Below are 26,712 nucleotides of genomic sequence, written 5' to 3' on the forward strand. Positions count from 1 at the left end.
GTTTGCTCTAATTTTTGACATCTTTGTGTCCTAGTGTGAAGAAGATGGTCGAAATCAACTTTCTTTGTGTTCATAAGAAATTGAGATCAAAACGGGTAGCCCCGGTGTTGATTCGAGAAATAACAAGAAGAGTGAACCTGGAAGGGATTTTCCAGGCCGTTTATACCGCTGGCGTGGTTCTCCCTAAGCCAGTGGCCACGTGCAGGTAATAACCTTGCATGTTCCTGTACTTAAGCACTGAGCCTCCCTGCTCTGTTGCTACAAGTATTATTCTCCTGACAGGTGGCGCAGAGGGATTTCGGCTTACCCGTGGTCATGTCATTCGTGGGTAGCAGAGATGGAGACTAAACCATTGAGCTGGGTCCTCTTGCCAGGGTACTTGTGTGCCAGTGACCCAGAGCTCTATTTTAGTGTCTCTTCCGTTTGAAAGACTAATGCTTTCTCTGTGTTGGGGAAACCCGGGGCGTCATGATCTTGAATGTCCAGTGCGGGACCATTTTCTTCCCTCCTCTAACACTCGGTCTTAGACTGTGCTCTCCAGTGCTCTCAGGAACTCTTCCAAAAGCTTGATAAGCATCAGTGGGAAAGCCCAGACATACTTGTTCACTAAGAGTAAGAAGAGGCTTAAGCTCTCTTTTTATGACTCCATCTGCTCTTGCCGAGCTTGCAAAGGTTAATCCAGTGAGAAAATTGTTTATCAGATTGTCACTTGACTAACCTGTTTCTGAAGCATCAGACTTTATCTCCTTCCGCTATTTTTACAGACTCAATAAAACAATACTTAAGGTAAACATAGTATAAAAGATACAACTATAAAATTACTATTTCCTGTTGAATTATTCATAAATAGAATAAATAAGACTTCACAGGCATATTTTAACACAAATCATTCATCCCAGTACCTAAACTGGAATCACTTCAGAAATTCAAGCTAGTTTCTCAAAAAGTTTTCTCGGTGTGAGTTGTATAAACATGAAGACTACTAATTTAGGCAGGATATGTTCATGTTTTTAAACTTTTGGGTTTGCTTTCTGTAGAATCGATGATGGTCATTAAATATTTGCAAACTGGGCATTATTAATATGACTTTTGCCATTTTAAGATTCCTGTTTACTGAAAGAGATAAAAAGTCATAAACTATAAAGGAACATGTTATGAATGTGGGACATATTTTAGAGGTAAAAAGTGACTGATAAAATAATTGCGTAGAAAGAGGGCCAGCATCCAGCACTGCGCCAGATGCCACGTAAGTGTTCATTAAATGTTCTACAACAGCTGAGCTGAGATAAAAGACTAAAAACGTGGAGAGTTAGAAATCAATCAGATTTTCAAACTTTATTGTATTCCAGATACTGGCATCGATCACTAAACCCCAGAAAATTGGTAGAAGTGAAATTTTCTCACTTGAGTAGAAATATGACTTTACAGAGAACAATGAAACTGTACAGACTTCCGGATGTAAGTAAGAATGATTTGCAATTTTTCAAGGCTATAACAACTGAAGCTTTTCATGTCAAAAAGAATTATTTGCAGGAGACTTAAAAACTGGCTGCTGCATCTGTGGACATGAACATGTAGCTAAAAAGACTACATAGAATTCAAGGCCTGTAAAAGTAAGGGCGTTCACTTGGAAATACCAGTTCGTTTGTTTTTAAGGCTTTTTAGTTTCTTCAGATTGTGGTTGGATGGGATTGAAGTCAAGATATGTAAGTTTTGAAATTTTTAGTATTTATGGTTTGTCAAGTAAGGGGAAAAAAGTTCAGACTTCTGGTGATAATCTTAACTCAATGGAATGGTATTTGTCTTTCTCTGTCTGACTAATTTCACTTGGGTATTACCCATTTTGCCACAGATGGCGAGATTTCGTTCTTTTTTTATGTCGTCGCTGATGGCAAGATTTTGTTCTTTTTTTATTACTGAGTACTAGTCCATTGTAAAAATTTAAATGCGCTTACCTGTCTTGGCTTGGATGGTGTGTTAGTAATCTATCACTGTGTAACAAATGACTACAAACGTAGCGGCTTAAAGGGACACGTTTACTGTCTCCCAGGTTTGCGGGTCGGGAATGAAGGCACAGCTTAGCTGGAGCCTCTGCTTCAGGGTCTCTCATGAAGCCACCGTCAGGTGTCAGCCAGAGCTGGGTCTCATTTGAAAACTTGGCAGGGATGGATCCACGTCCAAGCTCACGTGGCCGTTGGCAGGCTTGAGTTCCTTGCAGGCCAGTGGACTGAGGACCTCCATTCCTTGCTGGCCGTCAGCCAGAGGCTGCCTCAGTTCTTTGCCACGTGGAATTCTCCACAGGGCAGCTGACAGCAAGGCAGCTTGCTTCATCAAAGCCAGTGAGGAGAGAGTCTTCTAGCAAGAAGACTCTGCTAGCAAGATGGCAGTTAGAACCTTATTCCCAATTCACAAAAGTGACATCCAGTCACCATTGCCATGTTTCGTTTGTATGACACAAGTCACGGGTCTCATCCACACTTGGCGGAGTGGATCACAGGGGCGTGACACCAGGAAGTGGATATCCCTAGGGCCATCTTAGAATCTGTCTGCCACAGGTGGGATCTTCTATTTGAAGTTTTGATTTCTTCAGAGTTGTTCTTTTTGGGAGGAGCGGGGGGGCGGTATTTACAAAGTAGTTCAGGAGATATTTTAGCGTGGTTGAGGGATTCGTGTAATGTAGCCATGTTCCTCTCGAACATGGCGAGAAGGTGACCGGTCATGGCCGTTCTATGCAGCGGACCCCAGTTCCTTCTGTGTCTTGGCTCCTTGTGTGTTTGCCAAATGCACATAATCAGTGCCTCGTGGATCAAGGTCCCTTTTTTCCCGATGGTAGACGAGAATTATCTGAGGTCTGACCTTAGGCAGAAGTTAATAAGGAGAGAAGTGGTGGTGAAGGGAAGCAGATGCTGCAAGGGTCAAGGTCATCATTCTCTTCGGCTTCATGACCTGGCAGCGGGACCGGAAGCCATGCTCTTCCCTCTGCCTTCGGTGTTGGTGCAGACGGCGGGGGCTCAGACCGATGAGCTCACTGCCTCTCTGTGAGGCCAAGCAGGGAGGGGGAACATAGATCAGAACAGATGGAAATAAAAACCGCAGGTGACATAAAGAAGGAGGGTCCACACAACCTGGGGAAGAAGGAGCGGGCCTCAAGCTAGGGTGACAAAAAGGAAGGTAAGCTAGTGGAAGAGAATGCTCTGAAATGGAGAAATAGGAAGATGTCCCAGGAGGTCACACTGACGTCATAGCAGTCAATATTTACTGACTCCTTTGAAGCTGGAAACAATTTCTGCTAATGGTCAAGCCCCAGCGTGACCGAGAGGGACAGAGTCCCAGGGGCATACATGGCAGTGAGGAATAAAGAGGCACAGCACACATCTGAGATGAGACACCGTTCGTTCTCATTGTTCTCCTTGCCAGGTGCTAAGTACTTTGCTACCTGCAAGTTGGATTAAACACTTCAAGCATTGAACCTAAGGCAGTCCAGCTTGTATCTAAGGAAAGTGCCCACTTACATGTCGGTTACCCAGAATGCAACGGAGAATAAGGCGTTTTTCATACCTATCATTGGTTTATTCAGGCCGATTGGAATTTGAGCTGCTAAAAGTATGTCTGACATAATGTCCATCCGCCTTTATGTTTTTGTACGAGAATCAAGCAACTCAGATAACGAATTTTAATAAGTTGGTAATAAATCACTGGTCAGGCTTTGTTTTTTATTTTTTTAATTTTTTTTATGGTGACATTGGTTAACGAAATCCAGTAAGTTTCAGCTGTACACTTTAACAGTAAGGTATATATATGTTTACACTGTGTGTTCACTTCCCATAGTTAGATTTCTTTCTGTCACCACATATTTGACCCCCTTTACTCCATCTACCTTCCCCTCACCCCCTACCCTCCGGTAACCACTAGTCTATAGTCCATGTCCATGAGTCTCTGTTTGTCCTGTTCACTTGTTGCTTTTAGGTTTATATCCCACATATGTGATATCATGTGATTTTCAACTTTTTCTGTCCGGCTTATTTCGCTTAGCATGATTCTCTCAAGGCCAATCCATGTTGTCACAAATGGCAGTATTTCATCTCTTCTTATGGCTGAGTAATATTCCATTGTATACATGTACCACAGCTTCTTTAGCCAGTCATCTATCATAGGACACTTTGGTTGCTTCCATGTCCTGGGCACTGTGAATAATGGTCAATAATGCTGCTGTGAACATCAGTGGGCAAATATCTTTTCGGATATGGGTTTTCAAGTCTTTGGGGTAAATACCCAGTAGAGGGATTGCTGGATCATATATGGTAGATCGATTCTTAGCTTTTTGAGGAACCTCCACACTGTTTTCTATAGAAGCTTTGGTTTTTAGTTCCCCAATAAACTGAAATTTATGAAGTGCTCTCCCATATGTTCAATATAATCTTACAATACCCTTTCGAAGTTGGTTTTTCTTATCCCCATTTTACAGATGTGAAGCCTAAGGCTTGTGAAGTAGCAGTTGACACTTAGGGGCCTGTCACTGATAAGTGGAGGACTTCGGATGCAGGCCCCAGACGTCCATGTTTCACCTGTCAGATCCCTTGGCTTCTGCCCTGGCCTCCAACACACCTCCTACGGGGTCACCACGGCCAGACATCTCGCTGTGCAGTCGTGAGAATGTAGGTTAAGGCAGGAAAGGACAATTGTCAAGGTCCAAACAGCTCTCATTGGCATGTTCCAGTCTCCCTCCCTCCTTCGAAGTCGAAGGGACGAAAATAAAGAGTAAATTAATGAAAAAGGGGGAGGAGTAAGAAGAGACGAAAGTACAGATATTCGGAAACTGGAAGGTGCCGACAGCAGTCTCTTGAGTTAGAAGCTGGACAGGGCAGCCTACGGCAGACCACCCTCCCCCTCACAGGGGACCAGCTGGGTGACACCGCCGCTGGCAGTCACGTCATGTTACGTGTACGTGTACGGAGAGGAACCTCACTGAACACAGCTTGTGCCCCGTGGGCCAGCATCATTCTCTGATTCATCATTACTGATTCTGCGTACGGTGCCTGCTTGATCTCTTTTTCGTGGACTTCTGAATATGGGTTAACATTTATTGTGGCCAGTATCATGCTAGACCTTGAACACTCACAGTCTCATTTATTACTCATAACAGTCATAGGAGGGCAGGCCATTGTCCCCATTTCACAGAAGAGGACACGGAAACACCAGACTGTTTTGCCCAGGGTTTTGTAGTCAGGACAGAATCGTCCCGGAGCCTAGGCTGTTAGCTACTGCTGTCTGAAATGCTAAAGTTTCTCCAAGAGTAATGCATTTCCCTACCCTTAAATATTGGTTCGTTTTTAATTTGGTGTTGAGCGTTTCCAGACAAAATTGGATTTTTCTTTTTTATTGGTCAATGCTCTTAAAGGTGAAGGAATTTGAAGCCAGTGTCTTTCTGCTGTTGCAAGGACACGCTTGTGAAGACGTGCCAAGACACCTGAGACAGTCTAGATTTAGTAGCAGTAGACCATTGTTATTAGTGTTTCGTGTCCTGCTGCTCCTCTTTAAAAAAATCAGATAAATAACCATAATCATTGCTTACACCTCTACTCTGGAATCTTGGCTGTAAAACAGTTCACACCACATAGTTTGACAGAGAACAGCACTGCTTCTGTGTCTTGATAGGCTCTCGGCTTTATTTCCTTGTGAAATGTGCAGGTTTTACACTCATTTCAATACACATAGAGTCCAACGAGTAATGCATATATGTTGGGCCGTTGTAAAATAAGTCTGATTGCGATACAGAGTTTGCTTATGAAATTTAAGATCTTCTCAGTTACTGGAAATGTGGGGTTTTTTTGTTGTTTTTTTTTTTTTTTGCTTTTTATTGACTGATCAGAAAACATTGTCACTTCATTCTTTCAGATTATGCCAGAGCTTACCGTTTTTACCTAGGCTTAACGTTCTTCCTACCTCTTCCTGAAGACAACAGCTATAATCTAAGTGTTTATTTTGCATTTTAAAATTTATTTCATGCTTCTATAGATTTTTTTTTGGAGAGTTTGTGATTTCATATTAGAAAGAAGGGGGTCTAGGCCCTGAGATACATAAGCCATTGCTGGTCAGCAAAAGTATATATTCTCCCCATTTTCTCACTTTTATTTTTTAATAGCTGATATAGTCTGATGTTCTCTTCTGCTTTAATGCTACTATAGAAACCCAAAGGGCTTATAAATTGCTAAGTTTATATACTTCTCCCTGCCCGTTTGCCCAAACGTGGTGTTTCGCTGTCTTCCATATCTAATTTCTACTACCCACTTCAGAGACTTGAGGTAGCAGTTCTCCAAGTGGTCCATGGACCTCTGGAAGCCCCCGAGACCATGAAGTCAACTCTATGTTTATAATAACACTAAAACATAATTTGCCTTTTTTAACTTTCATTATCTTAAAAGTATACTACGAAGTCTTCCAGAGGCTATATGAAATGTGTGCTTATATATTCTTTTGCTTTAAAATTTCTAGTTTAATTTCTAATATGACAGATATGGATAGATATAACCACAGAAGCAGAGCTCTTTGGGAGAACTCAATAATCTTTAAGAGTGTAAAGCGAGTTGGGCAGACCAAATTACTTGCAAACAGCTGCTGGGCAAAAGATGTTGATTTTAGTGATTTCGCAGTTATAAATATTCAGTGCATGAGAACTATGCTGCAGAAGAATATTTTGCTTTAGGAAGAAGTTGGCAGGCCTTTTCCTCATTTTTGAATGTTCTGTTAAATAGATACCATGTATCCTATTGCTTTCAGTAATTCATCTAACTGCTTGATATTGTCGATTGTTAATGAACCAGTAACAAAAGAAAAAAGTCTAATATTGAGAAAGACTATGTAAAATGTATCAAGGTTATCCTCATAGGAGAAAATACTCTTTTTTCATGACTGCAGTATATGTTCTATATGGTTTTGGTCTTCCTACTGGCATTTAGAAATGTGTATTTATCACATTTAACAGTATTTGGAGATCACATCGGCTCCATCTTCTCACGAATTGCAGTATAAAAATGCTACCGATACTAAAATTGGCTCAAGGGAAACAAAAGAAAAATACAGTATCATACCTAGTTTGCACATAAATGCCAGGCCACAGAAGTGTCATCTTTTCATAGCTGACAGTGACATTTTCCCCTGTCTGCAGCCTTCATCTCATCATACTGCATAAGTGATTGTGGTACAAAACGCAAGAGTTCATTCAGCACCTACCCAGGCTGGTGCTGTCCTGCTTTCCCGGAGGGCTAAGCCCTGGACGGAAGCCGAGACCTAGAGACTTCTCGTCCTTGGGCTTCGAGATCCATGAAAAGACTAGAATAGAAGTACCAGTTCTTTATTAAGTGTGAAGAACTTAAAGTCTCTCAGGTTAGACTGTTTAAACTGTATTTTAGCTGCATAACTATGTCTTTATAGATTATATAAATCACAACTGTGCGGCACATAGTAAGTGCTCGGCTAAGGGCTGTTGGGTCTGCAAGTACGAGGAACGCATCTCCCATCTCCTCTCCACCACTAATCAATAATCAATCAGCATCCTTTGTCGTTGAACCTTAGAAACCTCGGCACAACTACTAACACTGAGCAGAGCCAGCAAACAAGATGAAAACCTAGTTTCCACCTTGGGCTTCTGCCATACTGCTAGTCTGAGGCATAGTCTGCAGGGATCGTCACGGTATCATTTCAGAGGCAGTTTTTTATTTTTATTTTAAAGCATCCAGAAATAATTAGGGCAGAAAAGAGAGAGCGTAGCAGTATTTACATACAAATTGTCACTTAAAATGTGTCCAGTATTTCTTCAAGAAAAAAAAAAAATCAAGTCAACTGGAAAAAGGAAATTGCATTTCTAAGTCTTTAGTATTTTGTTTGTACAAACAAGCCGATGGAGTGGGTTTTCTCACTTCTGGGCTCGAGCGTCCTTGTGCCTGGACAGTTGCTAGAGAGCCGAGTGATGTCTGGAGTTCTTTTGAGGACAGGCAATTGAACAAATCCAAATGTCCTGAACTTTAGGTTATTTTATTGCTGTGGCCTCATGAAAAATACTGCTCTGGAAAGATGGCTTCAAATGCCTCTCCTGTCACCTTTTAAACAAAAGATCGCATAAGAGGCCAGCACCAGTCCTTGGCAGGCAGCCATTTGCCTTCAGAAAATGTTCGGCTATTAAAATGCCTGCCTCCCCATTCTGATCGATATGATTTGCTTTTATTTCGTTTTTGTGGCTCTTGAGAACAAAATAGTTACATCCTTTTCACAGGCCATTGAATAAAATAAGTTTCTCAACTCTTTTCAACTGTGTTTTCAAAATGTCAGACAGCTTGGAAGTTGTAAAGCCTAATACATCAGAACACATGCAAAGATTGCTCTGTCCAGTTGTGTAGGCTGTTAAAATTCTTGGTTGGCATTGGTATATAGATCAACTTGGAGTGTTCCCTCTGATTCTCTTGGGTTCACGGGCAATGCTGACCAAAGACCAGGCACACGGAGATAAGACACAATACACTGTCCAGCATATGTTCTAACTCAGTGCTTCTCAAAGTTTAACGTGCATACATACGCATCACCAGGGAATCTTTTTTTTTTTTAATTTATTGATTTAAATTAGTTTCAGTTATCCAGTACATTGGTTAGACATCTATATAGTTCATAAAACAACTCTCCCAACTGCTCCCTCCCTCCCCTGGCCCTCCACCTAAACATCGTATTAATGCTAACTGCATTCCCTATGCCGTGCTCCCCAGGTTCTGACTGACAGGTGCGGGGTGGGGCCAGGAGTCTGCAGCTCCAACAAACTTCCCTGTGACGCTGACGGAGCTGGTCAGCAGACCGCGTTTTTAGAGCAAAGTACTTTCACTCCTCTTTTTACCACCCGATTTGTTTTCTTTTCCCTCGAACAAGGTGACAAAGACTTCAGGCTTGAGGCCGATGGAACCGAGAGATATCAGAGCAGTTCGAGAATTAACCAACAGTTACCTGAAGCGGTTTCACCTGGCCCCAGTGATGGATGAAGACGAAGTAGCCCACTGGTTCCTCCCCCAAGAGCACATCATTGACACGTTCGTAGTGGAGGTAAAGATAAGGTGACACAATAGTACAGAGGATTATGGAAATACTGTGCTGTCGAGTCTGTTTTCCAGAAAGATCCCAGAGTGCCCATCTCTGTCCTCTCCTCCGTGACGGACACGATCTAAATCAGATTTCTTTAGAACCAGGTTTTCTTACAGCGTCCACTACTGGATAAGAGCATATTTTTACTTCTTGTGAATGGGAAATTGGGTTACTTTTCTGTGGTTACCTCTGTCATTAGCTGCTTTTTTCTGTTTTCAAAAAGCTACTTTGGATGATCTCTACTAAGGGAGATACATTCCAAAGTTTAATCTTCCTTTGGTTTGCAAAACTGGTTGTAACCGGACTACCTTTGGTCGAGATGGCATAATTTAGCCACTAAACTCAACCTTTATTCAGAGGAAGGAAAATAACAATTTAGATTTTCTGATTACTGGTTAGATGTGTGTAACATAGTGCTTTTTTAAACCTTTTTTTTTTTAAGCTTGGAATTTGTTGTTCAAATTATGTGCCACTTAGAAGCTCCTTTTGTTGAAGTGGGATTGGGTCGAGAAGTTGGAATTAAATCTGGTAAGTTACTCAGATGAGAGAAAGAGTGAGCAAGCCGGTTAGAAACTTCTGTAGCAGTCTGTTCGGCATTCAGGCGTGAGCCCTGAGCTGGACGTGGATTTTCGGCATCATCGGGCATTGTCTGGATGTCGGATTCTGGCCAACCTAGGGCAGTAATGGTGGGAACAGACGGAGTGAATTCAGAGGACATTTCTTGGGAACAACCGAGTGGTCCTCGTTTTTAAATCTTCATTTCTAAAGCAGGGCTGGGGTGGGCGTCTTTGTGTGCAAATCTTTCTTCACTTATATAAGTTTCTCCAGAGCAGCAGAACCCAAAGTTTTTGATCTCAGGACCCCTTCACTCTCTCAAGAATCATTAAAGACCCCAAAGAGCGTTTCATGTTTGTGGGTTACATCTGCAGATAGTTACTGTATTCAAAATTAAAACAAAAAATTTTAAGTATTATTTTGTAAGTCAGACAAAACCACATACCATACGATCTCACTAATATGGGAACTCTTAAAACAACAACAAACTCATAGAGAAAACAGATTGGTGGTTTCTAGAGGCAGGAGGTCGGGAGTAGGGGTGGATGAAATGGGTGAAGATGGTCAAAAATATAAGCTTCCAGTTATAAAATAACTGATGTACAGCGTGGTACTACAGTTAATAACTCTGGTATATTAGAAAGTTGCGAAAAGAGGAGATCTTAAAAGTTATCACAGGGGGAGAAAAACATAACTATGTTTGGTGAGGGATGTTAACTAGACTTATTGTGGTGGTTATTTTGTAATCTACACATAAGTCATATTGTAACATGAAATGAATATAAAGTTATATCCATTATATCTCAGTAAAAAAAGCAATAATTGAAAAATATGTTGTTTTACTTAATAACCATATAACAATAATAAACTCCATTACATTGTACCTGAATAGCATATTTTATATGAAAAAATAACTTTTTTCCAGAATATCAAAATTAATGAAAAGAGTGACATTGTTTTACATTTGCGCAAGTCTCTCTAATGTCCGACTTCCTAGAAGACAGCTGGGTTCTCACATCTGCTTCTGCATTGTCCGTTGTGATATATTGTTTTGATTGAAGTATATGAAAAAAAAAATCCTTTACATGAAGTATTGAAGACATGGAAAAGAATGAGTATTTTAATAGCCTTTTCAAAGAATTATGGATATGCAGTATCTGAAATCATAGTAATGAACTTTTATACTCTGTTAGATTAAAATCCACTGGCCTATCTTATTTTCGAATGACTCATTTACCAACGTATGAGTTTGCAACATCGTATACCGATCGTTTGGAAAATATTGGTTCGCTGAGTTATAGAAATCTTCCAAATGTTGATGTTTCATTATATCAAAAAATCACACTCATCGACATCACCACCATTGTCGTCATCAGGAAAGTTTAAAATGAAGCTCCTACTGGAACATACAGGATTTTCCAAACTGTAACTTGCACCTAAAAGCTCAAATGTTATCATTAGCAACACATCCTGCCAGTTTTTTTCCTTGACACGATAGGCTTACAACATTGATTTTCAGGATGTGCCAGATACCCAAGTCTGAACGACCAGTTTGCCAGCCCCACTTTGAAGTGATTTTCCATGAAAAAAAAAGGCTAGTGAAGCACACAGCTCAGCCCCCTGAGGGCTTCTTCAGACGGCCTTTGTGCCCCGGTGCGGGACAGACATGCTTTGTGTGTGTGCTCCCTTCCGCTTCATCACACAGAGGACTTAAAAGATGAGTTCTTAAGGGTCGAGGGTTAATAGAATTAATAATTCTTAATGCGGGACATGCTTAAGTGAAACCTGTTTTTAACCTCAAGGGTGTGGCTGTGAGGAATGAGGGGGCCACCGCTGTGGTTTGGTGCCACTGCCTTGTTTTGTGCAGCCGTCCACACGACGAACCAGGCAGGTAACTTCTTAGTGCTCTTATGAAAAGTGGTTTTGACCTCATAGACTTCTGAAAGGGTCTCAGGAACCCACAGGCATTCACAGATCCCACTCTGAGAACTGCGGCCCTCGGGTGGACACTTAGAAGCCAATCTGCCGAGTCTAAGTGCCACACCCTTTAACGTTACCAGAGATTGCCAAGTGCTTCTTAGCAGCGCATGAAAGAATTTCCTCACATCCTAACACTGGGAGGTAGTACTCCACTTTAAATGTAGGCCAGTCTGATGGGTATCAAGTGGTATCTTGCTTTTAATTTATATGTTCTTATTACTCATGAATTTGAACATCTCATCATAAATCTGTTAGTCATTTTTACTACTTCTTACATAAATAAGTTTGCTGTCTATATACTTGGCCTGTTTTTCTTTTTGACTATAATCTTCTTGATGCGTAAGTTTTTCCACATGCTGACTACTAATACTTTGTATTGTGGTCAATTTCTGGGCTCTCTGTTCTGTCCCACTGATCTCTGTATCTCTTCCTCTACCAGTCCCACGTCATCTTGATTATTACAGCTCTGTAATTCACCTTTCCATAAAAATTTAGAGTAAGCTCGTCTTTGTCTACGAAATACCTTGCGTTAAATCTATAGATTAATTTGGGGAGAACTGACAAGTCTTGTAATCCATGAAAATGGTATATCTCCATTTATTTAGATCTTTTAAAATTTATCAGCATTCTGTAATTTTCAACATCCAGATCCTATATGTATCTTAAGTGTATACCTAAACATATCATTCTCCTTGAAGCAATTATATAAATGGTATTATGTTTTTAATTTTGGTTTCTGTATGTTTATTTTTAGTATATGGAAATGCAGTTGCTTTTTCTGTATTGACCGTGTATCCTGAAACCTTGCTAAAATCACTTATTAGTTCCAGTAGTTTATTTGTAGATTTCTTTGGAATTCTACACAGACAGTTATGGCATCTGCAAATAGAAACAGTTTTATTTCTTCTCTTCCCATTGGTATGTCTTTTATTTCTTTTACTTGCTTTATTGCAGGGGCTACATCTTCCAGTACTTTGTTGAATAAGAATGATGAAGGTTGATATCCTTGCCTTTTTCTTGATTTTAGGGAAAAAGCATATAGTCTTCCACCATGAGGTATGGTATTAGCTATAGGATTTTTGTAGACATTTCTTCTCAATTTGAGATTATTTTCCTCCTTTTCTAACTTGCTGAGAGTTCTTATCATGAATCTTTCCAGTGCTTTTTTCTGCTTCAATTGATATGATCGTATCATTTTTCTTCTTTAGTCTGTTGATATGGTATATTACATTGATGTTGAAATGGTGACCACCTTTGCATTCCTAGAAAATATTCACTTGGTTATGGTGTTTAATTCTTTCTATACATCTTGGAATTTGGATTACTAATATTTTACTGGGTATATTTTTAGGTTCCTGAGAGATATTGATCTGTAGGGATTTTTTGTGGGGGGGGGTGGGGTACTGTCTTTTGTTTAAGTATCAGGATAATAGTGGCTTCATAAAATGAGTTAGGAAATGTTACTTTCCTCTTCTGTTTTCTAGAAGAGATTGTATAGAATTTTCTTTAAATGTTTGCTAGATTTCTCCAGTTGAAACCATCTGAGCTTAGAGAATTTATTTTTGTTAAAATCATAAATTCAATTTCTTTAATGATATAGGACTATTCAGATGATCTGTTTCATCTTTGTTGAGTTCTAATAGTGTGTGGTTTTAAAGAATTGCCCCATTTCTTCTAAATCGTCAAATTTATAAGGGTAAAGTTGTTCATAATTATTCTCTTGTTAATCTTTTAATGGCTATAGTATCTATAGTGATAACCCTTATTTTATTCCTGCTATTGATGATTTGTATCTTCTCTTTGTCAGTCTTACTAGCATCAAGTTGATTTTATTGATTTTTCTCCAGAGAACGAGGCTTTTGTTTCATTGGTTTTTCTCTATTTTTTGTTTTCCTATTTTCAATGTCACTGATTTCTGATATTACATTTATTTCCTTCCTTTTGCTTGCTTGCTTTGGGTTTATTTTGCTCTCTTTCTTCTTCCTTGAAGGAGGGACTTAGATTATTGAAACCTTTCTCTGTTACGATGTAAGCATTTAGTTCTGTAAGTGTCCCTCTCTGCACTGCTTTAGCTTTATCCTAAACATTTTGGTAGGTTGTATTGTCATTTTCGTTCAGTTCTATGTATTTTTTAATTTCCTTTGAGACTTCCTCTTTGATCTATGGATTTCTGAGAATTCTGTTGTTCGATTTTGATGTATTTAGAGATTTGCTATTGATTTCTAGTTTCATTCCATTATGATTGGTGAACACACTGTATGATTTCAACTCTGTAAAGGTTCTTGAGGTTTTATGGCCGTGTGGTCCATCTTGGTGAATGTGTGTGTGTGTGTGTGTGTGTGTGTGTGTGTGTGTGTGTGTGTGTGTGTGTGAAATTTTAAGTGGAGTCTTTATATGCCAGTTATATCCTATTGATTGTTATTCAGATTTTCTAAATCCTTGCTGATTTTCTTTCTAGTAGTCTATCAGTTGATGAGAGGGGTGCGAAAGCTCCCAACTATGATTGTGGATTTGTCCATTCTTCCTTAAACTCTGTCAGTTTTTCTTGATGTATTTTGAGGTTCTTATTTGGTACTTATTTATTTAGGACCTTTATATCTTCTTAGTGGATCGATCTTATATTATCATGTAATATGCCTCTTTGTCTCTATATTTTCTTTGCTCTGAAGTCACTTTATTGGATATTAATATAGCCACTCTTTTTTTTTAAGTTAATGTTTGTACAGTATATCTTTTTCAGTCCTTTTATTTTCAGCCTAATTATGTCATTGCAAACAGCATCTAGTTGGGCCATATTTCTTTATCCACTCTGTCAGTCCTTTTGACTGGTGTATTTGGACCATTTACATTTGATAATTATCAATATGTTAAAGCTTAAGTCTGCCATTTTATTTGTTTTGTTTATATCCTCTGGTTCTTGTTCCTCTCTTTCTTTTTCTTTGCCTTCCTATAGGTTATTCGAACATTCTTTTAGGATTCCATCTATATTTATTTAGGTTTTCATGACGGTTGCTCTGGGTATTACGATACGAATGTGTGATTTACCAGTCTATTGGTATGAACGTTTTACCACCCCAAGCAACCTCACTTCCATTTAGGTCCCTTTTCCTTCTCCACTTTTAAATATCATTATCTTGAATATCTGATGGTGTTATAATTTTTGTTTCAGTCATTGAAGTAGATTTATAAAACTCATAAGGAGAAGCATATCGTATACAGTTGACCCTTGAACAACACGGGTTTGAAGTGTGTGGGTCCACTTATATGCAGATAGTTTTCAATGAATATGTGAAGTACTGTAAATGTATTTTCTCTGCTTTATGATTTTAACATTTTCTTTTCTCTAGCTTACTTCATTGTAAGAATACAGTATATAATCTGTGTTAATTGACTATGTTATCTGTAAGGCTTCTGGTCAACAGTAGGCTGTTAGTAGTTAAGTTTTTGGGGAGTCAAGAGTTATATGTGGATTTTTGACTGAACAGGGGGTTGGCCCCTCATCTCCCCATTGTTCAAGGATCAAATGTATATCAAAATTTCTACCGTTTCTATTGTTTGTTCTTTCCTCCTGATGCTCTAAGATTCATTATTATTTCTTTTCTGTTTGAAGAATTTTCTTTGGCTAATCTTAAAGGTATGTCTACTAGCAACGAATTCTTCTGGTTTTCATTTGCCTAAGAATGTCCTTATTTCTCCTTCATTCCTGAAGGATAGTTTCACCAAATAAAGAATTCATGGTTGATAGTTTTCTTTCAGCACTTAAGAAAATGTGCTACTTCCTTCTGGCCTCTGTGCTTTCAGATGAGAAATCTGCTGTCAGATGAGTTGGTATTCTATAGGTAATGCATCATTTCTCTATGTCTACTTTCAAGATTTTGCTTCATCTTTATTTTTTGGAAATTCAGCTATGATGTCTTGGAGTGGATTTCTTTGAGTTTATCCTGTTAAGGTTTACTCAGCTTCTTGAACCTATTGTGTGTGTTTTGCCAAATTTGGGGAGTTTTCAGCTATTATTTGTTCAAATACTCCATGTTTTCTCATTTCCTTCTGGGACACCAATGAAGTGTACGTTGGATCTTTTGTTATTGTCCCACAGATCCCTGAGACTTAATTCATTTTATTTTTCAGTCCGTTTTTTCTCTTTTGTTCAGACTGGCTCAATTCTACTGAAATCATCAAGTTCAGTGATTCTCTCCTCTGTCAGCTCTACTCTACTATTAAATCCATCCAGTGAGTTATTTATTTAATATCTCGTAAATTATTTTTTAAGTTGAAAGTCTTTATTAAAGCTTAAAGTTTAGGTCTTAAACTCATCTCTAATACTAAGCTGCTAATACAGCAGAATAGAGAATCACTTTAGCTTAATGCCTCTAATTTCTTAATGTCTAAAAAAAAGTTGTAATGAATCAGAAGCACTCAAAAATCAGATAATCCATCCGTATGGAACTGTTTTTTTTCTGCTGAAATCCTAGCAATGGCATGCACGGGGGTCTAGCCTCCTCAGCCGTATAATTCAAACATATTGTAGTTTGAATTAGATACAAACCTCATAGGCCACCACAACTATTGAAACACCCCAGTTTCTTGTATGGAGGCATACCAGTGATTAAATCAATACCACTTTTTCATCCCTTTTGATTTTGATAGCTTCAGATCTTCTGTTATTCATATATCTACATTTTGTTGCAGTACCAGTGCCTTTCTCAAGCCTCTAAAACAGCTTCTGAATTTTATCCAATTTGGATTTAAGCTGATGCAATTCTTACCTTGTGCCAAGAAGATGCTAGATATTATACGGTATCTTTTAGTTGGGAGAAGGCTGTCTTTTAACCCTTAGCACTCCTATTTCTGCAAAAACAATGAATCTACTTTGACCACTTTTCCATAAGTCTGGACTCATCACTCATCCCAAGGAAAGCTTTCCTTTTACAGCATTCTGCTTCTTCAGATCTTTATGCAGATCATTCACTAGCATTTAAGATAAGGTTACAACCCCATGCCCTTCTCGATCTCTACTCAACATACTCTATGGGGCTCCGAATCGGACTGTCAAGAGAGAAGCAAGAGTTATTGCTTTTTGCTCTAACAGAAGTTATGGTGTAAGTCACAGGTCAAAACGTTAGCTTAAATGCATGGATGAGATTTGTTCTAGGAGGTATTTACCTGACGTTACCTTTGTTCTTTAGAACTCCAGTGGTAAACTAACTGACTTCCTGAGCTTCTACACACTCCCCTCCACAGTCATGCACCACCCTGCTCACAAGAGCCTCAAAGCTGCCTACTCATTCTACAACGTTCACACGGAGACGCCCCTGCTGGACCTCATGAGTGACGCGCTCATCATAGCTAAATCGGTAAGCAGCTTGCTCTTTTTTGTGCTATGTGTTTCTCCAAATATGTGTATCAAAGTATATAAAGCATCTTACTGTATTTTACATCTTACTGTGGAATTCACTGGAGGTATTTTTTACTGTCGACCATGAGTCAAAGGAAAAGTTTTGATAAGAGTTTCTTTCAAAATGTTAGTGGCCCTTTTCATCATTAATTCTACTGCAGTTTAACCAAAAAGACATGTTGTAAACATTAGAAATTTTAACCCTTATAAGAATACATAAAATCCGTAAGTACTATAAGACAAATACATGATTCTACGACACAAGAAAAATACATGAGTATTTGCGTTACAGTGAATAATTAGCAACAGTAAGTTTTTTCATTTATCTAAGTCGTCTCTGAATTTTAAGGTAAAGGAATTTTATTTCTAAAATTAAGGGGATTATTGTTAAAATTTACAGAATTTAAAATGAAAGGAATTAAATTCAAAATATGCCTTGCTATATTTGCATTATTTATCTTCATCCTCAGTGTAGTAGTGAGGATAATTGTTGAATTATTGCTACAAGTAAACATTTCCCTTTAAAAAGAAACTCAAATAAGCTGACAGATACATTTCGACGTTATTATTGTCGAATAAGAGAAAATATTGTTAATGAGAAATTGGGAACAACACATCCAAAGTGTCTTCCTTGCATTTATCTAGTGTTAGATCATTAAAAACATTTTTTAAAAAATCTATTACTGTTGGATCCCAAAAATCAACATTATCCTGATTCTTTGATCCTACTACTAGTTTTCAACTAGTTCCCCCACCACCAAAAAGGCCTGTAATAAGTTATTCAAGGTAAAAACTCTGAGAAATCAAAATTTAAGTGCTTCATCTATATCACATTTTGAATAGTATTATCTAACATTAAAAGAAATTAGATTTTTACTATTAAAATTTTACTAAATTTACTTCCCAGCATCAGCCTGAGACAGGTATACTATTTAAAGTTTTTAAAACTTCAACTGAGTCAGAACTTAGAAAGTTCTTGACATGAAGCCACCTAGCCAACTGTTCTTGCTAAAATAAGGACAAAGGATTTTCTGAAATCTTAATAGATTATGTCAGTGTTAGCCAGCATACTATTTTTTGATTTAGCATTTCTGGATAATCTTGCTAACTCCATCAGATTCACTGCTAGTTGTATAAGACATTTTTGAACTGAATTCTTAACCTATACTATAGATTGCTGACATTAAACCTTATTACAAATGCAGGTTATTATGAGAGGAAATGAGTGTTATACTGAAATACAGACTATAGAAAACACTCTAATCCTTTGAAATTTTAAATGTTAAATCCTTTTTACATTGGCAGAAAGGATTTGATGTATTCAATGCATTAGATTTGATGGAAAATAAGACATTCTTGGAAAAACTCAAGTTTGGTATAGGAGATGGCAATTTACAATACTACTTGTACAATTGGAGGTGTCCAGGAACAGATTCTGAAAAGGTAAGAGAAGTTAATATGCCCCTTGTAAACTTAATAAATTTACCTAGGAAATTCCATACTTGCTTCCTTTAAGGACTGTTGAGATTTTTAGTGGCTTTTTAAACATACAGATCTATTGTACTACATTTTCTTATTTACCTATTCTTACTATTCCATTTCTTCCCACCCTTTAGGTTGGACTTGTATTACAATAGGGGGCTATCTCCATTTATAGAACTCTGACGCCGTCATTTGTTAATATTCCATTGAATGATTCCTGGAACTGCCATTCCAAAGAAGAATAAAAGCACAACTTAAGTGAAATCGATGTAGTTGGTAACAATCAGAAAAGATGGGGGAAAAAAAATTCATGTGACCAGTACTACATATTTCTAGCTAGAACGTTAACATTCTTCCTTTCTTTTTTATCACCGTTTACCTATTTGTAGGAGGGATGAAAGGGCACAAAGAGCACATTCCTCTAACTTTCAGACTTTTGGCTATGTCTCGGTGAAGAGGAGGTATTTTTCCATTCTCTAGAAGAGGGACTTTTTTAAATGGAAGAAACAGAAGTCACAGAAACGTAAGAAAATCTTTGCTATTGTGTGGAGATAAACGGCTGCTTTTCTGTTTATTAAGTGATGGTCTGTTTGTCTGTGTAGCAGAATGAAGGATCCATTTGGGAAATTTTGACTCATATTACCTTGCCTGCTATCATTTATGGCATCGGCACTTCCGTAACTTGATGAATCATGGGTGTTTACATGTAGAGCAAGATAAAGATGTACTGGTGATGACTACCTTTATTTCTCCAGAAGCCAAGTTGCCAAATCAAGGGACACACACATTTGTACTTTAATTTTCAACAGGTCAGTAGACTGGCTCAAAAAGTTTTGTGCAAATAAGGGTGCTCTCGGAGATAGTATGCACCATGCTGACTGGGCTTTGCTGCTGCTGCTGCACAAACTCGTTTTTTTCTCAGCAACAGCGAGGATATGTGAGGAAAAGAAAATGAAACCTCTGAAGTCAAAAGAAATGCCCGGTGGAATTTAGTGCTATCAGGACATTGATAGTTTGAATGTTTTTCTTACTTATGCAAAATTGCACATATTCCTTTACGCTGACTTTAATTTATCATGAAAGCTGTCATATTAATGGAAAATGTCTTATTTGTAAATAAGTATGCATAATTTTGTTACTGGTGTTTTTATCTAGAATTTGAAAAACCAAGTTTCACAATGTACATATATATGTATATATTGCCAGTAGTCTGAGTTGAAAAGAGATGCTGAATGAGGCCACATAAATTGGCCATGACTCAAATACCACAAAATAGATACTTCTTCCTGCCTTTCCTCTTCCAGTGCCTAGGCTGTTCAGTCCAGAGAAATTTAATTATTTTAGACAACATGATGATGCTTTTCCTTCATGTTGTAAGTGGTCAAATGAAACCAATCATATCTTACACCAATCATATCTAGCAAGAGCTAGCAAACTGTGGCCCATCATCTAAATCCAACCTATAGCCTGTTTTTGTACAGCCTGCAAGCTAAGGGTGGTTTTTACACTTTTGAGTGGTTGGAGGAAAATAATAACATTTTGTGTCATGTGGAAACTGTATGAAATTCAGATTTCAGCATCCATAAATAAAGTTTTATTGGAACACGGCCATGCTCATTCATTTATGTGTTGCCTGTGGCTGCTTCATACTACAAAAGGCAGAGTTGAGTTGTTTCGACAGAAACTGTGTGAACCAAAAGACCTAACTTATTTGCTGTCTGGCCCTTTACAGAAAACAGTTGTTGAGCATGATTTACACTAAGGAGCTGAAAGCCACGCCTGCAGCTTGTCATTATGCTCAAGACCAACCCAAAGCCACGGTATCCCTGAGACTACCAGCAGAGGGCGCGCATGGGCCCTGCAAGTAGAGCATAATTTAGTCCGGGCTGTTTTTTTTGGTCCGGGCTTCTTGAAGACAAATAGGGAGACGTCCCATTTAGGATGATTCAAACCCAATCACATTATTGTTCTTAATAGAAGATGAAAGGCTTCGAGAAGCAAAACTGAACCAATTCACTGAAACATTTTTTTTCAGATACCAGCATTAAGTAAATGAGATTTTTAACTTCATTTGGAGCCAAGGCTCTAGTTGAAAAATTATGTTCCATTCATTTTTATGGCACGAAGTCGTGCAAAGTAGGTTTTCAAATCATTGCAGAATTGTCAGTCCAAAATTTTATTATACGCTTACCTCCTGATGAAACAGTGGCACTGTTCCTTTATTCATTTATAAACTTCGTTCCTGAATTTATCTTTCATTTTATTAATAACTAGAACATCTGCCTCTATAAGATTACCCAATGCACATTTCAAAATAATAAAACTGCTTGTGTTTAAGTAGCCGTTAGAACTAAATTTCAATGTCATATGGTGTTTTCCATATTCAAAAACACATCTGTCCTGCATCCCTTGTCAACGCTCTATTTTCTATTTCATGAGGTATCCTTTGCCTTGTGTGTGTGTGTGTGTGTGTGTGTGTGTGTGCGCGCGCGCGCGCGCGCGCGCCAAGATGTCATTCAGTGAAATTTCAATGAGTGGAGGAGGCATAATCCAGAATTTAGGATGAAAATAGACTTTGGCGATGCTTCTCCTTAAATTAGAGAAAGTAACTTTTCCAAACTCACACGAAGTAGCAGACACTTGAACACAAAGAGCCTTGATTATGCTCCATTTACCAACATGAAGGATGCGGGTCATTGCAGATCCACCTCTGAGAACCCAGGCTCCTTAGTTAATTTGTTATTCTCTTCCCACCTCATTTCACCTAAGTACTAGCATGCTTTGCATGTTAAATTTCCAAGGGAAACAAGTTAACCCTATAAAGGGGTGAATTCTAACTAGTCGAAACACTTTATCTGGCTTTTTCTGTGTCAAGCCTTTCTTCCAAGCCTATGCTTAAGCCCAACTACAAAGAAAGTCAAATCAATAGGAAAAAAAAGCGTTCCTGAAGACAGTGTATTTATTGCTTGGCATTTAGTACCTTTCCTTTAACTTATAACATATCTGCAGTCCAGTTTCACCTACCCTGCTAACTAGAACCATGTTTATTGTGGCACATTTTCCAAGATTCATAGATGTTACGTGCTGTAGGATACAGATGTTCTTGATCACAGCATTGTACCAGCCTTTTAAAAAGTGAATTTATACATGCATGGACGTTAGTTTCAATAAACTTGTTTTGATATGCATTTCTGAATATTTTCTGCAGTGTTTTAAGCTTCAGCATATCTGTGCTGTAAAAGGAGTCTTACACATTTGAAAGTATCTGAAGAATATATGTAAAAGTAACTGATTTTATTAGTTTCAAAGCTTTTTTACAAGGTGTGATTTTCCAATCATATGAAATGACAAGTTTATACAAGATTACTTTGAAGCAGCTTTTTTACTTTTGGGTGGTTTCCTTTTTTTATTAGGGTTTGGAATCAGTTTCTTTATTTTAAGGGGTTGTAACACTACAGTCCGCTGACCTTCAACAAGCTTCCTCTTATGCTTAGAGAAGTCTTCAAAGGAAGTTGCCAGAATCTCTTTGTCTTGGCTTTCCAAAGATTCAGTCTCTGAATTTTCCCTGGAGTCTTCGAGTCTGTCTTGAAGCCATGGGACATTTAGACTGGGAACTCTGGGAATTATAGCATTTACTTCATCGACAAAGTCGGTGGTGTCCTTTCTGAATCCCAAGGCCAGGACACATTTTAAGCCAATGACAGGCGCGATTCTCTCGCTGAGACGAGGAACCTGACAAGCAGGAACCATTCTGCTTAAACTTAACTGAATCAGGTGTGAGGTGATGATGGCAGGCTTGGCTGACTTACACACCAGGACTAAAAGCAGTTCGTCCCTTTCCAGAGCCCTGGTGACTTCGTTGACGCCAATGGCAAGCTGCCTCCTGGCGTGGACCGGGGTCCACCCTGCCACCTGTTGGGCGTCTTCTGGCTGCTTCTCCTTCAGATCCTCACTCGCATCAACATCTGTACTACATCTGTCCCTGCTTTGTTTTTTTAAAAAAGGCTGCTTTTTCTTCCTCCTCTTATCCTCAATCTTCTTAAGACCAATAGATGTGAATCTGTCTTCGAGTGTCTGTAAGAAGAAGTGTATATCCTCGCGCTCCAGAGCGCTCCAGCAGATGGTGTATGGGTTGTTCAGTGAAGTCTTCACAGTCAAAGGCCTTGTCTTCCGGACAGAGCCCCTCCCTGGTGCCTGAGGAGCTGCGGCCATCCTGAAAATCCTTCATCGTGAAGCAAAACAACAAGGAAAATGTGTGTTAACTAGCAACGCATGTCTTAAGACTATCCCGGGTGTACTAGTTCTGATTCTGGATAGGCTATCTCAAGCCTGATTACAGAAAGACCAGTTAGGTGACCACACACTTAACTTCTGTCGTAAGATTAAGTAATTTATTTTCCCCATTTTTTTATGATTTTGTCTTTATTCATATACAAGTAATATGAGTGTTCTGCATTATTGAAATCACAGTGAAATCTTATTTATTTCATTTATTAAAAATATTCCATGTTTCTACTTGTTCATAATTATTCATCCTTTCAATGACTGTATGACGTTAATCTTATAGATTTGTTACTATTTTGAAATAGCTCTCCAGTTAGGGTTCCATTCATTCATTCATTCCACAAATATTCACTGAGAACTTCCAGTATGCACACAGTGTTTAGGCACTGGGGTTCATCAGTGACAAGTCCCCATGTCCACCCACAGAAGTCCCCATGTCTGCCTGCATGGAGCTCACAATCTATGAGGGCCCCAGAAGCCTCTGCCATTTATAATTAACCAGGTGTGATACTTTCAAAGAACCGTTACAGTACTATATGCACATTATTGAAAACTCAAACAATGCTTTCATTCTATGCCCTTTTGTAAGCCTCCCTCCCTGGACCGAGCTTCTTGTTTACCCTCCCTAAAGCATCTGATACACAGCAGGTGGACAGCCCCCCTTTCCATGGTTATTCTACGCTGATTGCTCCTCCAGCCAGCAATTTGATGACAACTACGGAAACTTTGTAATGAAACTTAGAGAGATTAATCCATTAAGAAAAAATAACCCGAAGGATCCTTACTGGGAAAATGTTATAAAGCACTGGTTTAGGGGGCATATGCTGTTTCTTCTGCCCAGAGGCAACTGCATATTCCTTTCTCATCCCTAAGTTTTCTTCTTCATCATCTTCCTAAGCTCAGCTAAGGGCCGTAGGGACTCACGTGGCAAAACTCAGGTAAAAGAAGCCAGCACTAGAGGAGTCTGGAGGTGGGAACTGTCCCTATTTCCAGGGGACCAGTTTCTCATTCTAGATGTCCCCTCATTCCAGGTCATCTATCCCACCGAGGCTTGCCCTCCCGGAAAGGCCCCATGCACGATTAGTTCTCCTCACCAATTCAACTCCTACATACTAGGCTAGCTGCTGATGCAAGCGAGCAAGTGCCTCTGTGGAGTGTGTCAGAATTTATAAGACACTTTCTCCATGTATTACTGAGCCTCACAAAATACCTGTCATTGCCCAATATGTGGTTAAGGAAACAGACTCCAATCAAATAACTTGCTCAAAGTCACAGCTGGTTTCCAAATCTAAATTCTATGCTCTTCCGACGCTGGCAGCACCTTTAACCTGTTAAAACATACAGATGGTTGGTCCCTATAAAACAGGGCCACACTCGTAAAAAGCTGTGAACCTGATAAAGACCAGAAGTAGAGACCGTGGGTATGGAACAGGCAGCCTTTCTACTCTGGACAGCCCTGAGAACTGGTCTCCCAACCTCTACTGGTCCCCAGTATTCTTTCCAAGTCACCTTCTTAAAGAAAACCAAAATTCTGCTCCTTGGGGTAACAGCAGACCTTGTTCATGTCAGTACCGCCCACTTCCAGAGATTCAGTATCTACTGCCTTCACCGTAGCTCCAGGGCACAGCCTTCCCGAACTCCCATTATCTCCATGCTCCCCCAAGCACAAGGGTGCATGCATGGCAGAGGCTGCCATCAGGTTGGAGGACAGAACTCCTGCCAAGCTGCAAGTCAGTTAACGTGTCACTGTTCAAATAACAGAAAATAAATACTGAAATAAGGACTTACCGTTATGTGCTCTGGAGGGGGAGCAAGGTAGGCATTTAACTCCTCCCGTCTTCAGAATCTAGTGGGGGAGACAAGAGCCAAGAAGTTCGGATAAGCAGAATCTTATGCCCTGTAATCCGAACACAAAGTCCTGACTGGTAAGGAGAAGTAGCAGCTTCAGGGGAGTAAAACAAAGCCTTGTTGCAGTGCCTTTTGAGCTACTGCCTATAGGATCAAGTGCAAACTCTAAGATGACATACAAGGCCCTCCACGCTCTGCCCCCATCTCCTTAGAGGCCCCACCGTGCACGTTATTTCGCACTGCTGAATCACATACTACTGAATGAGGCCACTATCTCACCACATCTTTATACACATTCCCTCTCTGCAATACTACTCCCACCCTCAGCGCCAGCTTTCCTACTTCCACAAGTATTTCTGGATGATCCATGATGCACCAAGCCATAAAGTATTACAGAATAAAAAGTCTCTGGCTTCACTGAGCTTAGAATCCATGAGAAAGGCATATCAGCAGGTAATACGATACTATGTGCTGCACATTCAGGTCAGAGAAACACAGAATTCTAAGGGAACATATAGCAGAAGCCCGGTTTAGTTGAGGGAATTTGGCAGGGCCTCCTAGAGGAAGCTATCTTTTAACATATATCTGAAGAATGCTTATCAAAGGAAGCAGGAAGTGGAAAGAGTATCCAGGGAACAGCCTTAAAGGAAATGAAATAAGTTCAGTGTCATTGGGGTAGAGATGCTAGAGAGAGTGGTGAGGTATGAGGAAAGCAGGTAAGGACCAGACAGTGAAGGTCCCTGCAGGCCTTACAGTGGGAAGCAATGAACGTCTCAAGCAGAGGAGTGGCATGATTACGAAGGCACTGCAGTAAGATCTTTGGCCTGGAAAGGTCTGGAAGGGTCCTTTGCCAAGAGTGGAAGCAGCAAAGTAGTCCCGGAAAGAAATGATGGCCGCAGAGGGTATGGACAGAAATACACGCTTGCTGAAATAATCAAGAAGGGAACATTTACCCAGTTGTGATCAACTGGGAGTAAAGCAGACGAATGACTCAGAGATGCCTCCGTTTACGGATCCGGTAGCGGAGGGGAGAGCTCCAGTTCCCAGAGGCTGCAATCCTGACCTGGAGTTAATCCCTCCCTTTGTCTGCGGCCCCTCTACCCAGTGCCTTCGTACCTCACCACTTAGCACAAGCGATTGTAGTTACTACGTGGTCCGTCTCCCCTTCTAGGCTGTGGTGTACCGAAGGGCCAGGCTGGGGCTTTAGTATTTCCTGTAACCAAAGGATGCTCAACTCCAGGCAGAGCGCGGGGCGTGAGCCAAGACCCGGAGGCCGGAAAATGGGCCCGTCCGGACGGTGGCGGCCGGGGAGGCAGGCGTCTGGGGGTGGCCTGGGGCCTCCAAACTCCACCAAGTCCCAGCCACGATCCCACCCGGGGTGGGACCCTCCGGCTCACGGGCCCTGCTCCCACTCACGATGGCGACGGCTCCACGTGCGCCCCCGTGCCCGTGCGCGCCGCCCTCGCCCTCCCCGGCCCCGATTTCCAAATGCTCGGGGAACTTCTCATTTCCTCATCCTGCGTTATTAGCTCACTCGCCGCGGAGAAGGGCTACTCACTGCTTCGCACGGCCCGGAAACGAGGCCCCACGTATAGAATCCCCGAGCTGTGTTTGGAGCGAGGGCGGCGACTCTGGACAGGGCCCTACCGCAGCAGTGCGCAGGCGCGCCGCAAAGTCGGTCTCGCGTGATCTCACGGTTGCTACGGTAACTTGCAGCTGCCTGGCTGGACTGCCTGGTTTGCGGGCCGGGCTAGTGAAGGTTGGTCAGCTCACCTGTCACCCTCTCTCTCCCTTCTGACCTAATTTCTACTTTTCAGTGCCCGGCAGCCTTAGCCATCTCTCTGTCCCCGCTTTTCTGTATTTGGCTTGCCAAAGGGGCGCAAAACTCTAGCCCCGGTCCCAGTGCCCCCAACTCCATCGAATCCCTGCGGGAATCCCCAAACGCCGTGAAAATAAAGATAAATGGAGAATAAGGAGTGCTTGGAGGAAAAAGCATGTTTGCAGACAACAGTGTAGGCAATATTGAGCCCCCTGAAAGAGAAGGAGAG

General features: G+C 40.2%; 2 protein-coding genes across 15 annotated transcripts in view; one reads left to right on the plus strand and one right to left on the minus strand.

Moving 5' to 3' along the window:
- Positions 1–20,872, plus strand: part of NMT2 (N-myristoyltransferase 2) — a 32,035-nt gene extending 11,163 nt beyond the window's left edge. For 4 of the 10 annotated variants that reach the window (XM_011359586.2, XM_011359585.2, XM_023530319.1 and 1 more), the window contains 6 exons: positions 35–205; positions 1,350–1,458; positions 8,911–9,081; positions 16,842–17,009; positions 18,356–18,493; positions 18,667–20,872. In XM_011359586.2, coding sequence (XP_011357888.1) covers positions 35–205; positions 1,350–1,458; positions 8,911–9,081; positions 16,842–17,009; positions 18,356–18,493; positions 18,667–18,687 — 778 coding nt within the window. In that variant the 3' untranslated portion in view covers positions 18,688–20,872. Of the gene's footprint in view, positions 1–34; positions 206–282; positions 1,241–1,349; positions 1,459–8,910; positions 9,082–9,562; positions 9,649–11,194; positions 15,886–16,841; positions 17,010–18,355; positions 18,494–18,666 lie in introns of those variants that run through there. The other 6 variants (XR_002780188.1, XR_002780189.1, XM_023530320.1 and 3 more) reach the window with 6 other exon arrangements.
- A 914-nt stretch (positions 20,873–21,786) lies between these two features.
- On the minus strand, positions 21,787–26,324 carry RPP38 (ribonuclease P/MRP subunit p38). 5 transcript variants are annotated; one of them, XM_011359579.2, is made up of 4 exons: positions 26,223–26,324; positions 25,781–25,877; positions 24,605–24,662; positions 21,787–22,754 (listed from the first exon to the last, which is right to left on the minus strand). In XM_011359579.2, exon 4 carries the CDS (start codon positions 22,742–22,744, stop codon positions 21,896–21,898), a length of 849 nt encoding a protein of 282 aa, XP_011357881.1. In that variant the 5' UTR covers positions 22,745–22,754; positions 24,605–24,662; positions 25,781–25,877; positions 26,223–26,324; the 3' UTR covers positions 21,787–21,895. The 5 variants fall into 5 exon arrangements, with proteins under 5 accessions (XP_011357881.1, XP_023386093.1, XP_011357884.1 ...); XM_023530325.1 differs by having other exon boundaries at positions 24,605–24,713; XM_011359582.2 differs by lacking the exon at positions 26,223–26,324 and adding an exon at positions 26,081–26,217.
- Between the last annotated feature and the right edge of the window lie 388 nt (positions 26,325–26,712).

The sequence above is a fragment of the Pteropus vampyrus genome, unplaced genomic scaffold (assembly GCF_000151845.1).
Source record: "Pteropus vampyrus isolate Shadow unplaced genomic scaffold, Pvam_2.0 Scaffold49, whole genome shotgun sequence".
NCBI classification, from domain to species: Eukaryota; Metazoa; Chordata; class Mammalia; order Chiroptera; family Pteropodidae; genus Pteropus; species Pteropus vampyrus.

Excerpts from the sequence above, each read along its gene's own strand:
- RPP38 (XM_011359579.2), bottom strand. The coding sequence starts at position 22,744 with ATGGCCGCAGCTCCTCAGGCACCAGGGAGGGGCTCTGTCCGGAAGACA.